This window comes from Heliconius melpomene, chromosome 21 (assembly GCF_056956725.1).
Source record: "Heliconius melpomene rosina isolate 202511_hmr_F chromosome 21, ASM5695672v1, whole genome shotgun sequence".
In the NCBI taxonomy this organism is placed as follows: domain Eukaryota; kingdom Metazoa; phylum Arthropoda; class Insecta; order Lepidoptera; family Nymphalidae; genus Heliconius; species Heliconius melpomene.
In genome coordinates this window covers 5619938-5634358 of record NC_140409.1, presented here as the reverse complement: position 1 = coordinate 5634358, position 14421 = coordinate 5619938, and the positions used below count along the sequence as shown (strand labels likewise).

Here is a 14421-nt window from a genome sequence, read left to right as displayed (position 1 = left end):
CAATCCAAACGAAAACTGCTTACCATAATTCTTAAACTTAAATTTTAAGTGGAGCATGATGGATATTTCTCATAAACATATCTATGAGTAATACGAAATTTACTTACATTTCCTTATTTACTTATTCAAACAACGATATTAACTTTTAGAAAATATACTAACATTTTTGAATCTTAACTACCGATTTATAATATTAGGTCACTTATTTTAATATTTATATTATAACTATATCTGCTCTAAGCAAAGCATTTATCGATCGGCAACAACCTGTATATCGATATCGGCCGAGATCGCGGCGACACCTGCGCGCGCGCACCTGCCTGCCTCTGATTCGCCAAAAACGAACAGTGGGACTCATCACCTGCCGCGTATCAATAATCTTGTTTGTCGAATATCGAGTAGGTATTGCTGCAAATATCATCTTTTAGCTCGAAAATCATAAAATAATGGTAAAAAATACTGAACTCAAAATATGAATAAGACGTCTTGTCTTGTTGTTGTAAATTAAATACCTACTCAGGTTCTAAGACGACAGACAGAAAAAAGTAAGGACAAGAAATATCTCATAGATATATGTAAGTGTAAATTACTTATTAATTACTAAGTCACTATCGCAACTTTCACATGACCTTCAATTAATATGTGAATAGTTTTAGTTAATTTATAAGCAAATAAGTTAAAGTTAGTAGGCAGTAGGTAGGTACATCCATACCTATATTATAAATTCGAAAGTAACTCTGTCTGTCTGTCTGTCTGTCTGTCTTTTACGCAATCAGGGCCAAACCGGTAATTTAATATTGATAAAATGCTCATATACTCGAGATGAGAGATACTCGAGGGTCTCGGGATGAACATAGGATACTTGTTTTCTCACATTTGTAATATTATTGATATATACCAATATATTAAAATACTTATTAATTTGACATGTAATTTAGCCCGCCATGTTAATAACAACCGACCGTTGCTAAGCAACGATTTGCAAAGTTTGTTGTTAGAAAACGTCATCCAAAATGAGCTTGCTTAACGCATCTCTCTATTGAAAACTGAAAATAATTTCTTAAATATATTTAATAAATATTCGTATAGTTCAAGCTGGCGTAGCCGCGTTCGGGTCCACTAGTAGGTTTATATGTTAATAAAGTTTGTTGTTTTTGCAATCGAAATAAAAGCAATCACAAAATTTAGAATATATAAAATATGTATTACTATACAATACATTCTATTCTTTATAGAATGTTATGAAATAACATATGAATATGAAATATTTGTGTACCTATTAAGTTTATGTATTTGGATAAAATATTATGTAAATATGAATGTTTATTTGTACCATCCACTATATATTTTTAATTTTATATCTCCTAACCTCAAGGTTGTCTGGAAGAAATCGCTAATTAGAAATCGATAAAACCGCTTTTGTACTTCACACAATATTAGGTATGTGCATATAAGTACTAGATGTAATTTGTAACTTTGTTTTCTTTCTGTTTGTGGTGTACAATAAAGTATATATAAATAGTCATTATTTTTTTTTTACTTTTATTACCCTACCGACCTCATAGAATATTCAATATTTAATTCATTACAGGTTATGTTTACCTACTAACACTGGTATATTAATATGTGTACCTATATATTATTTTTCAGCGTATGAATATCACTAGCAATATTTTCTGACTTTCCATCTCCCCGGAAATGTGCATATCAATTTTAAATAAGACTTCGGTTCTCGGACGCGGGGGCTTACGGAACCATCCAATGTGAGTTTTTGGTTAAGAAGCTGAGGAAAAATAATCATATTTTTTCTCAGCTTCTTAACTTACTTCTTTCTTTCTTAACTTCTTTTGTCTTCACTTACCCCTTAGGGATACCCCCTTATATCATGTATTCCGTGTAATAGACTTTTCGTGTAGGGGTTAGTATTTGGCGAATGTACTCCGTTACTTATTTTTAACACTTTTGAATAATTGTAACCTTTTTGTAACTTGTCTCCCTTATAAAAACTTTGTTAAAATATGCTTTCTCCACATGCCCTGTCATAAGCCATAGTTATCGGTAATATTACATAAAAAAGTTCACGAGATATTAGGCCGTCCTGTCGCAGCAGCACAAAGGTGGCATAGCAAGCGCAATGGCTGTGGGTTCGAATCCACTTAAAGGAATGAATTGTTATTTATTAATACTTTCGTTTCTTGCTTCTGTCACTAAGTAAAAAAACCCGGCGTTCAGTTCTGCCACTCAACACACAATGACTCGAAAAATTCGGAGGAAAGTAGGGAACGGAGTGTTTTAACACTAAATTCCCTTTGCTTTCCCTGCAGTGTGCAAGATACCTACAACGTGAAGCTGATTTTTTTAAAAGTGGTTCTTGGTCGATTTCCACTTGAGGAATTGAATTATATATAACACTTTTATTTTTCTCGGTTTGGTAAGTAACGGTACATCGAAAGTGTCTTAATTGGAACGGAGTGACTTAAAAATAGGTTCTTAGATTGCTATGTACGAGAAATTAAAAGAATAACGTTTTTTTCCTATTAAAATAATGTTTACAGTCGCACGCTTGGGCCCCTGCGCCAGTACGGCCTTGTGTTATTTATTTCTAAGGACTAAATTGAATCAACTATAGATAACCAACAAGTTTTGTTGCAGATGAGGCTTCACGTATTTAACATATAAAACTTCGATCAATTATACATTAGATAAAGGATTGCATACAAATACGGCTAAAAATGTGGCACCAGTCAATATAAACAACTAGCGGCCCGTCCGCGGCTTCGCCTGCGTGAACTACTTTATTATTAATTTCTGTCTCCATTACTACGTCCTAGTGACGTCTATACAAAATTTGAGACACGTAGCATTTGTAGTAACGAAGCTTCATACAAACTTTCGACCCCAAAAACAACCCCTTAGAAGTCGAATATTGCAAATTCCCGTCTTACCGAGCACCTACGTCCTATAAGTAACTTCTATGCAAAATTTGAGATTCCTAGCACTCGTAGTTTCTGAGATTTCGTGATGAGTGAGTGACCTTTCGATTTTATATATATAGATAAACATCAATTCAGTATATTATGACACACAGACTTATGACATAAGTAAATAAAATATGTCATATAAAAATCATTTCAATAAAAACCAACCTTATGTGATTGCGTTAAGACTTAGTTTGATATAGCGCGAATAAGAACACGTGCTCGTATTTTTTTTTGCCGTTTTTTAGACTGTAATCCTTCATCTAGGGTATAATTGATCGAAGATACAAAACGATAATTACAAAAATAAACGACAGTTTCTCAGGTAAAATGAATTGTTTAGCAAAATGTTCGATAAAGAGTAATATCAGTATCTATTACAGTTTATTCTTTAGAACTATATGTGTTATAACTTATAGTGAGTCTCCATTATCCACTTTCCTCGGAATTTTCAAGGCCGCGCTTTTGCCTTGGTAGCAGAGCAAACAAATGTAAATATTATTAATAATCTCCGGAATGGGAATCGAACCCAGAACTGTCGCATTACAGTTACACCTCAAGATCTCCAAAATAAAAAAAAAAACAAGAAAAAATACAAATATAGTTATGTTACATTTACTGTTACTTTTAAAAAGAATCCTTTAACACAAATGCAAAAATAATTAAAACTTTTAACAAAAAAAACCGACCTTTTTTAATTTTAACCCGGATCCCATAATCAGAACCTTACCAAACTTTCCACAAACTATTCTTGAAGTTATTTATATCCTTTCCAATAAAAAGGAACTATCGCAATCGGTCGGCCGGATTATTGTTATTACTTAATGCATATTGTTGAGACACAGACAGAAGCACTAGCTTTCAAATAAAGAAAGAACATCAAAATTACTTCACCCAGTCGAAAGTTCTAAGATAATAAACATAAAAAATTACAGCCGAATTAATAACCTTCTTTTACACAAGTCGGTTATAAAGTGTTGTAAATTTTATCCTTAAAATGAACATGATGTATCCTTGTCCTTTAAATTTTCCAAATCCGTACATTTTTTCGGTTCATATTTATATTTTTGTACACTTTATCTATGGTATAAAACATGTGTGTACATACGTAAAGAAAAAGAAACTAATTTTATAAAATATAATAAAAATAATTATCGATAAATTAAACGAAAATGTACTAAAAGCCGATCTTAAATAGAAATGCTTAAAGTTACATTATCAGCGACAAATTTCATATTACATACATTACGAGCACAATTCTATTAATCAAATTTATAAGGTGTTCTAGGGGGTGAAGCTGCAAGCGAATGGACAGTTAATACATAAAATAAATTTCTAATTTTAATTATTTGACAAAACAATTTAAAATAAAAAAAACCACTGTATCCCACACACAGCAGGGTAGGAAAAGGGAACTTAGTGTTAAAACACTCCTTGCCCCACTATCTGGCGAATTCCGGAAGCATTCCGTGTTGAGTGGCGAAACTCAACGTCGCGCTTTGCTTCGACACCAGAACTAAGCATTGAAAATATAATTTAAAATGTTAATTGTGATTATTTCATAATATTTTACTATTTATTTATAGTTTATAGTAAGAACAAACAGAACATATAACTAAAAAACATTTTAAATCATAAAAAATTCCAGAAGTTTCTATTATAAAATTATTAATTGAGGGTATTTTTTTTAACTAGTATCGATCGTGCGTGTGGATTGAACGCCTAGATAATATAGGAAATGTTGAGGGTATGCTACATTTTAATAATTAATATAAAAAACTATTAGGTTAGTACGTTTAGTATAGAAACGCACGTGAATTACTTAACAAAACTTGTTACGTTGGTCGTAATAATTATTAAAAAAGAAAAATATGTATACAAGAAATGAAAGAAAAAGAACACTGCCACTACCATGGCAGTTTCTAAAGAAAAGACAAGAAGAAGTAAAAAATGAGAGGAACCCGTTGAGAACAATGCAATGGCCATCAGTTCGCCACGTAACCATCAAGTCACCTTCGTCAGCATGCAGTGTATATGAAACATCAGATATCTGTAAGTATTAGTATATTATACTTTTTTAGATTCAAGGTGTATACCACAGGGTAACTAGCCACGTGCTCAATGGCTGACCTCAACACTGTGTTTTGTCTTGTTTATTACTTCGCGTACGAACCTGATCCACATTCCTTGCTTTTTTACCTCTAAGTGTGATATTATTATTTTACATCATATTTAGTATGATTAACGAAATTAAAATATTAATTTCTTAAACAACATTTTATTGATATCAGTGCTATCTCAAAGATATTTTTTGGAGTCCATGATTATTTTACTTATGGTTGACAGGGTTTAATAATAATATTTTTAGGGGTAGAACCGCCTTACGCTAACAAAAATACAGAAGTGTTCGTGTCCCTTGGTTTAGAGAAAAAAGCGGTTATGCCATCAATACCAAGGGGTTTACGAATGGATATATTTAATCGGATGATGAAATTTAACGTAAGTCACTTTTATTATTAAAATTTTTATATTTAATGCACTTTATAATACTGCAACCAAATTCAACACTTTTTAAATTTTTATTTATCACTTTTCTGTGTTGATTGTCAAATCAAACAGGGTTCTCGTGGACATCCAGCTGTGCTGCAGACCGCCCAATGGTACTGCGACGCAGTAATCGATGAACTTCATGTCTTCTCAAAAGTAATGATAGCCACGTGCTTCTGGATGGCTCGGAAGATGTACGGCCCCGTGTACAACGCTCGGCGAATATTGATTGATACGACTAAAGCTTACGAGTGTAAGCTATTATTAGTTACCGAAAAAAAAATGTTGCAGATACTGGTAAGAAACACACATTTTTAAAATTTAATAGCTTTAAGTTTACTAAAATTTATAAATTAATATTACAAATGTAATGACACATATAACAATACTAGCGGCCCGCTCACGGTTTCACCCGCGTGAACTATGTTGTTATTAATTTCTGTCTCCATGACTACGTCCTAGTGACGTCTATGCAAAATTTGAGACTCCTAGCATTTGTAGTAACGAAGTTTCATACAGACTTTCGACCCCAAAAACAACCCCTTAGAAATCGAATATTGCAAATTCCCGTCTTAGCGAGCAACTACGTCCTATAAGTAACTCCTATGCAAAATTTGAGATTCCTAGCACTTGTAGTTTCTGAGATTTCGTGATGAGTGAGTGACCTTTCGATTTTATATATATAGATAACAATTTTAACAATATGACAAATATAACAATTTTTTAAAGAAGGTTAACAATTCGACTATATATTTTATGTTTGTTACCTCTACGTCCTGTACAGATCTATTGACTGGGTGAACCGATCTTGGTGATTTTTTTTATTTGAAAGCTAATGTCTCTCGTGTGATCCCATTTTTTGGGCGTTTTTTAACAATGGTATTTTCTCATAAGAAATAAATTTGCATTAGGTATGTGCGCGACAAATGGACGAATAACTAAATATCGCGACAGCGGCACAAGGGTGTGACTGTAACGCGACGGTTGTAGGTTCGATCCTCACTCGAGGAAGTGAAATATTTATTTACGTTTATATTTCCATTTCTTCGCTCTGGTGTCGAGGCAAAGCGCGGCGTTGTGTTTTGCCACTCAACACGTGCCTCCAGAACTCGGCAGAAAGTGAGGAACGGAATGTCTGAACACTAGGTTCCCTCTGCCTACCCTGCTGTGTGCGGGATACAGCGTGAAGCTGATTTATTTAAAAATATAATATTCAACCTTTGTGTAAGTCAATTTTTTTTGAGTCCTTAAATTGTTGGATAATAGAAAAAAATATGACGTTTATTATATTTATTTCAGAAGTCTCCCATAAGCCCCGTAGTTCCACAAATATTTATAAATTATCTGTCACGGTGTGACTTACATAGGAAAGTAGAGACAGTACTGGCAGCCACATTCATTTGCGTGGCCGTTACGATGGTGGGACAGACGTTGGCCGAAGAATACCCATCAGTACTCGCCGCTGCTGCGGTTCACAACGCTGTACTTCTATTACAGAAACCCCGCGCAATGGACATACTAGCCACGAATGAATTGTAAGTTTAAGTTAAGAAGCTGTTGTGGCCCAGCAGCACAATTTTGGACTGTAAACGAAGACGGCCGCTATTTTTTTTTTCAGTTTTACACTGTATCCAGATAGGCTGAGAGAGCCTAGTACTATGACAAACCGTTACTCAGTTTCCACTGAATTCTGGACGCATTGTATGTTAAGTGGCGAAACTCAACGCCGGGCTTTTTCCTGGGTGTCAGAACGAAGACATGAAAATAATAAAAAATATAATTCATTTCCCCTATTTCATCGATACTCTAACAAAAATATCTCAAACTTTATAATCAATGATTTATAATCAATTAAATGATTGTAAGTAAATATGTTTTTAGTGTTTTCTATAAAAAAAAATGTTATTGCAGATACAAAACAGCTGCCGGAAAGACACAGAGCCTGTCGACTATTTGTGATATGCAAAAGATGGCAATCCGAATTGTGGCAGCACAAAAGTGCAAGAGGCTTGTGGAATATTTTAACAAAGAACCACATTGCATAGCAAGCAAAATTATTCGTTCTATTGATTTACGATAAATTAATCAGATATAAATTCAGATATAATTGCAGATATAAATAAATTCAGATATAAATTCAACGAAACAGTATGCTTCACAATTTCTCTTTTATAATATTCCGTTTGTCTGTAATAGCATTCATTCAATTACATTAATTCTCTAAGATGACGAATGTTTCAATACAAACGTAAAATAAGAACTAAGGCCGCTTTTGACGCTAACGCTTAATGTCACATCATTTATATCAACACTAACGGCCCGCTCATGGCTTTGCTCGCTAGAACAATTAATTATTTACTAAACTAAAAAAGTAAAAAACTATTTCAAACAAAATATATAATAAAATTAGTATAGATCTAATAACTGTACCTGAATTTGTTTTCCTTTCCTTGTACTATATTATGTATATTATATTAAAAGAGATGTGTAAAAGAAAAAGATATGGTTTTTATCTTATACGAGTATACCCTGACCTCTTCAGTTTTAATCTCTCGTTCTGATTAAATTCACGATTAGGTACCTACCGTTCGTTTTCTATTTGTGCATGCATTAAAAGAGCAACGGGATAGAAAGAATTCATTAAATGTGGTTGCAAATAGAAATAAAAATAACTAATATTTAGCCAGGGGGGTCATTCATTTTCTTTGATAAAAATTATTCAATATTTCATCACTTACATAATTATTTAATATTTTTATCACCATTAAGTGTTTATAAAAAGAAATTTTAAAATACCACTTTTTTACTGTTCATTAAAAAAACATATAAAAATCTATATCATAAATGAATCGTATCGTTCCATACTACACCTCTAAAAAGGCATCAAGAATGCACGTGTTAAGCAGATACGCTAAATAATCATAACAATATGAATATTTAATATAAGTTCATACAAAATTTATCTTTTTGGTATAATAATAATATGGTAATTTGGTTTTATTTTTTAAAAGTTGTTTGGGTTCGGGACGATTAAAACGAGACTCTGTTACTAAGACTTCCCTGTTTATCTGTCTGTCACCAGGCAGTATCTCATGAACTGTGATAGTTAGACAGTTAGAAGTTTTCACAGATTATGTTTTTGTCGTTTTTATAGATAATAATAATAGTACGGAACTCTTCGTCTCTTCGTGCGCAAGTCTGACTTGCATTTAGCAGATTTTTTTATTCTATCTCAACTTTTGGCAATCACTCAACAAATGGACAGAAAAACTATTTTAAATGAACTAAATTAACGTGATCATGTAAAAATGATGAATGGATTTGATTGCGTCGAGGATGACTGAATTGTAATATTTGTATGCGAAAATTATATATAATTATATTATAATACAATGTTCATTCTACAAACATATTTCCCCAATTTGAAATGAAATATACTTACATATAATAAAATATTTATACACACAGCGCACTTATAATAATTTTAAATGTGAAATGAATAAAACATTGATTGAGGTCCTATTATCTTAATTTTTATAAGAATTCTTAAATGTTTTTTTTTTTTTATAAAAATGCGAATTATATAAAAAATCTTATAACTGAAACTTTAAGCATTATTATCTTAGGTTGTTCAGTAAGTAGCCTTTGTTATTTCCGGATATTTTTAGGTTTTCGTATTTTAAAAAGAACATCGGACTCTTTCTAATTTTGCCTGTATTTTATCTATTTTATAAAACAATATTATGAATTTACTGATTGACAACGATTTTTTTCCTTCTTTTACTGCTTGGTCACATAACTGTCTAAAAGTCACTATACTTACTTGTAGTCTCCGTTTCCTTCATTTCCGCTCAATACGATCTTTCGAAGACTACGTGAAGGAAAGTATCGCATCTTATACCTACAAGACATTTTCTCAGTAATAGTAAATAATATTACATTTAGCACAAACTAATAATTAATGTTACATAGTGTTTGGTTTTTAAAGTGACAAAACACTATGCTTTTTCTGTAACCTTTTGAGAAATAAAATTAAATCTTCATATGTATATTATATAAATGTACCTACCTACCTATGGTTAATTAATTTATTTTATTTACACTAATTCTTTTAGAATTTTCTTTAGAGGGCGTAATCTAACTTTTAAATAGCCTTTTATTCGATGCCGTCAAAACCATTGAGGAAACCAAAAAACTCAGGTAGACACCTTTACTTGTGCTCATTTTTTAATAGGAGCGTGCCTTGCAGCTGTTCATATTTAAATATTTTTACCACTATGGCGTCAATCTATTTTTTTTTTTTTCGTTAAAATATAGTAGGTACTTCGTTACATTTGAGGGACACTATAATTTCGTCTTATGCAGGTGGTGTTTATCATGCATATATATACATATATTTATCAAAATAAATAAATCAGCTTCACGCTGTATCCCGCACACAGACAGAACATAGTGTTAACACACTCCGTTCCCCACTTTCCGCCGAATTATGGACGCGCTGAGAGGCGGAACTCTCCAGAACGAAGATTTAAGTAAATATTTCGTTTCCTCGAGTGGGGATCGAACCCACAACCATCGCGTTACAGTCACACGGCCTATATTTTATGCTATATTTTATTTATAAGAAACAGAATTCATAATTAAGATTGATCGTTAAATTGTATGCACTTGACGAAAATGTTAACAAAAAAATTGCATCATCACTTTTTTATACAATTAATGTTGTGATGCATGGTATTTGCAAGGTGTTTAAATTCCATAATGTCATAATTTTAAATCCCACGGGTGTTGTGTACTGAAACTGTCAATAATGTCGATGCAAAAAACTAACATAGGTATTATATTATGTTACTTACTTATCACCGAGTTTAATTTATTAATTTTTTGATATTTAGATTTTTTTTTCGTTATGTTACGTATCTAATAGAGAGTCCAGTCCACTTTATAAGTTTTTATTTAAAATTGCCATGTTAGTGGCAAAAAATTAATGTTAGTGTACTTGAAATCTTGCAAGCTCAATTTGACCTATTTCCCAGTGTCCGATTGAGCTGGAAATTTGGAATACGACTTCAGTTTTGATTACAATGAAATTAGAATGAAATTAAAATGGATTATAATCCAAAATGGCCGCAGAGACAAAATGGCGAATTATATTTTTTTACGCAACCTACCTAATAACCTAATTTGTAAAATACTACACCAAGAATACAAACTCTTTTAACGGTTTTTGGTTACCTACTTAAATTAGTGTAACTCTTATCTTAACAGGTGGAAAACTCTTGTCTATGTAAGTTACATATATTTGACAGATATAAACATTTTGTTATCTTTACATTGTCCACCCCACATTGTGAAGCGAGAAATATAAATGAATTTGTTTAAAATAGACACATAGTTTCTTATATTTAATCTGTATGTATATTAAATTTATTTTGCGACAAGGATAAAATAACTTGAATGGAGTTGATCGATTCAATTTTAACATTTTAATATTATTTTTATAATCTTAACAATTTATTTATTTATATATATTTATTTTGAGAGTTATCTCGATCTTAAACTTTTTTTATAAAACTTTGTTTTTTGTAAATATCACTTTAGGTAAATATCTATGTACTTACGTCAACTTAGTTAAATACGTACCTATAATACAAGAAATATATTGTTAACTACAATACTTAAGTATAAGCAAATCAATGTATATTTAAGTGCATATAATTATTTACAGTTTTTATTACGAATTACCGACTCATTAAGGGATTCACCTGGCGTCAGTGATCCATCTGTCGTGCGTGGATTTAAGAGTGGGCTCCCCAGCCTTGTGTAGAGTAGAAAGTTTATATTGAAAAAGTAATAACTGCTATTTGCACTTATATCATATATTAATAATAATAAGTTATTTCAACAATTTTTTTTTATTTATAGACATAAAATACGTGTAGGTTGTATACAATGAATTAGTTACAAAATGGGTTCTGGCCAATATATTTTTTTTAGTATCAGTTATCGCTTTTTCGTCGTATTCGTTTATCACTCTCCACGGCCGTCGCTTTTACAGTCAGATACTTGTGCCACTGAGTCACGACGGGCTCCAATACAAACTATTGTACGAAAAATAAAATAATCTATCATTATTTTTTAATCTTAAGGAGAATAGTTGGGGAGTGACTTTTCACTAGGTTCTCTCTACTTACTTTGAACACGCAATCAAAACTTGAAGCTAGTTTAAGCTAAAAAAACATATGCAAATTTTATATTACCAATAAATGAAATTAAAAATATTACTGTTAAATAAATTGAAACCTACTAAAATAACAATGTGCCATTATATAAAAAACTAGCGGCCCGCCCGCGGCTTCGCCTGCGTGAACTATGTTATTATTAATTTCTGTCTCCATGACTACGTCCTGGTGACGTCTATGCAAAATTTGAGACTTCGAGCATTTTGTAGTAACGAAGTTTCATACAAACTTTCAATCCCAAAAACAACCCCTTAGAAGTCGAATATTGCAAATTGCCTTAGCGAGTACCTACGTCCTATAAGTAACTCCTATGCAAAATTTGAGATTCCCAGCACATGTAGTTTCTGAGATTTCGTGATGAGTGAGTGACCTTTCGATTTTATATATATATATATATAGATAATAGATAATAGATAAAGAAATGAATAATTCACTAGCTGAATACTTACATAACATATAAGATAAAAAATATATTCCAAAACAGATTAAAAAAAACATTTACTATATAAAAATGAGTAAATAAAATACCTAATCGGATGATACAGAGTGTGCTTCGCTAAATTTGTTATCTCCCAGTACCGACTAGATGCAATACCCGAGCGCGTAATTAAACTAAACAGCCTTCTACTATACGTTGGAAATATTGGCTACAGTATTGACCTGATGATAGGAAGCTACTAGATGATATAAAACTTTAATAAAATTAATTAATTAATTAATCAGGTTCACCCTGTATCCGGCACACAGCAGGGTAGGCAGAGGGAACCTAGTTGTAAGAGATTCCGTTCCCCACTTTCTGCTGACTTCTGGAGGCATTGCGTGTTGAGTAGCAGAACTCAAGCTTCGCCTCGACACCAGAGCGAAGAAATGGAAATATAAACGTAAATAAATATTTCACTTCCTCCTTTAATACTACTATTTTCGTCAAATTGAAGCCAGTCGTGGCGCAGGGTCGCAAAGCGTGCTTGTAAACGCGACTGTTTATACTGGAAAATATAGTGACGATAGAACTATATTTAAATTTATTTTGTAAAAAAAATGTCAATTAATTTTCCCCACTTAACTAAGAGAAGTTAAATAGGCAAAAAAAAACCCCCTTTTTAATCTTACAGATTTTAAGGATAATATTTCGTATTGCACAGAACAGAAGCATGCCCTTACAAAGTAAAGAACAAGTTTATTTTATTCCAAAGCAACAATAGATGCATAAAATATATGAAAAATTGTATTCTTCATTTTAAATTATAACAATTATTCAGATGTATTACATAAATTATCCGATCAATTAGATCATTGTATTCTCAGTAGGTATTTATTAATTAACTGAAACAGAAGTAATAATGACCAGAGCGCTTTAATATATCTAGATATATTTTAGATATAAACAGGAACATACAATATAAATCTATATTTTATATATTCATGTTCATGTTAAAAAACGCGGCGTTTAGTTTCGCCACTCAACTCGCAATGCCTTCAGATATCGACGCAAAATGGTGCAGAGCAGAGTGCAGAGCGGAGTGTTTTAACACTAGGCTCCCTCAGCCTACCCTGCTACTGATGCCGAAAAATATACTGATTTTTCATATATTAAAAATGTTATACATACTAGCCTAAAGCTTTTACCGGTTTCTTTGCGCCGCGGTAAAATGGACGCGCGGTAATTAACTTACGCTTAACTTATAGGTCGAGGTCCCATTGCTTATATCTATATAATATAAAGAGTGACAATTATTGTGGATATTTTTTTTATTAATTACAGAAGGAGCCAGGAACCCTCCATAAAGAAAACTAGACAAGAAATCCGCGACGATTGGTAGCGGTCAGTAGTGGACGACCCAAAATGACGTCACACGACTCAGGTAGTAATTGCCTTATAGATCATTTTATATTTTCTAATTTGTAATGTTTTTTATGTAATATAATTGATTTTTATTAAATATATGTGTGACATTAAAAATTGCATAAATAAATAATTAAATTATTAAACAAATTAATACGCATTATTGTAATCCACATAAATAATATTTATAGATTACTAATTATTTAAGCCGTGCCGACACCGTCGTGGCGGAGTGGCGCAGGGTACGACTGTAACGCGACGGTTGTGGGTTCGATCCCCACTCGAAGAAGTGAAATATTTATTTACATTTATATTTCCATTTCTTCGCTCTGATGTCGAGGTAAACCGCGGCGTTGAATTCTGCCACTCAACACGCAAAGCCTCCAGAATTCAGCAGAAAGTGGGGAAAGGAATGTCTTTCAGTTAAGCAACTCAGAATTTTTTTAATTTATATAGGTAAGTGTATTAAGAATTATTTCCCTCTCGTGATTCTCAACATTTAAAAACATTTACAGTGAACGAACCGCAATTAGTACATAAATTGTATTTTATTATAATTGTAAAGATGTTTTACATCTTCAAAACACGATGGTGAAATAGGTCACAAAAACGGCCTCAAAATGCGCTGTCATTTCTCGTTGAAATTCTAGATTATAGTGAAACTCATTTCGAGAGTACCCTTTCGACGTTGAACGGACAAACTTTGATTTTACTTAGGTATAAGAAATCTGATTCGTATTTAATAAAATGGATTACCGTGATTTTGTTATCTTTTACTCTTTTGTTTTTATTCTTTTTAACGAATAAGTAG

At 32.1% G+C, this 14421-nt stretch overlaps 1 protein-coding gene across 2 annotated transcripts; it reads left to right on the top strand.

Moving 5' to 3' along the window:
• Positions 1 to 4465: 4465 nt before the first annotated feature.
• LOC146527004 (uncharacterized) lies at positions 4466 to 8024 on the top strand. 2 transcript variants are annotated; one of them, XM_085206140.1, is made up of 5 exons: positions 4466 to 5030; positions 5347 to 5477; positions 5598 to 5822; positions 6825 to 7060; positions 7437 to 8024. In XM_085206140.1, the coding sequence occupies exons 1-5, from the start codon at positions 4850 to 4852 to the stop codon at positions 7603 to 7605; spliced, it is 942 nt and encodes a 313-aa protein (XP_085062266.1). In that variant the 5' UTR covers positions 4466 to 4849; the 3' UTR covers positions 7606 to 8024. The 2 variants fall into 2 exon arrangements, with proteins under 2 accessions (XP_085062266.1, XP_085062267.1); XM_085206141.1 differs by having other exon boundaries at positions 4862 to 5030; positions 5325 to 5477.
• The last annotated feature ends 6397 nt before the right edge of the window (positions 8025 to 14421 follow it).

What these genes read in the sequence shown, in the direction of transcription:
- LOC146527004 (XM_085206140.1), top strand. Translation starts at nt 4,850, where the DNA reads ATGTATACAAGAAATGAAAGAAAAAGAACACTGCCACTACCATGGCAG. An exon ending in AAAAAATGTTGCAGATACTG is followed by an intron (nt 5,823 to 6,824) that starts GTAAGAAACACA and finishes TATTTATTTCAG; the next exon opens with AAGTCTCCCATAAGCCCCGT. An exon ending in ATACTAGCCACGAATGAATT is followed by an intron (nt 7,061 to 7,436) that starts GTAAGTTTAAGT and finishes ATGTTATTGCAG; the next exon opens with ATACAAAACAGCTGCCGGAA.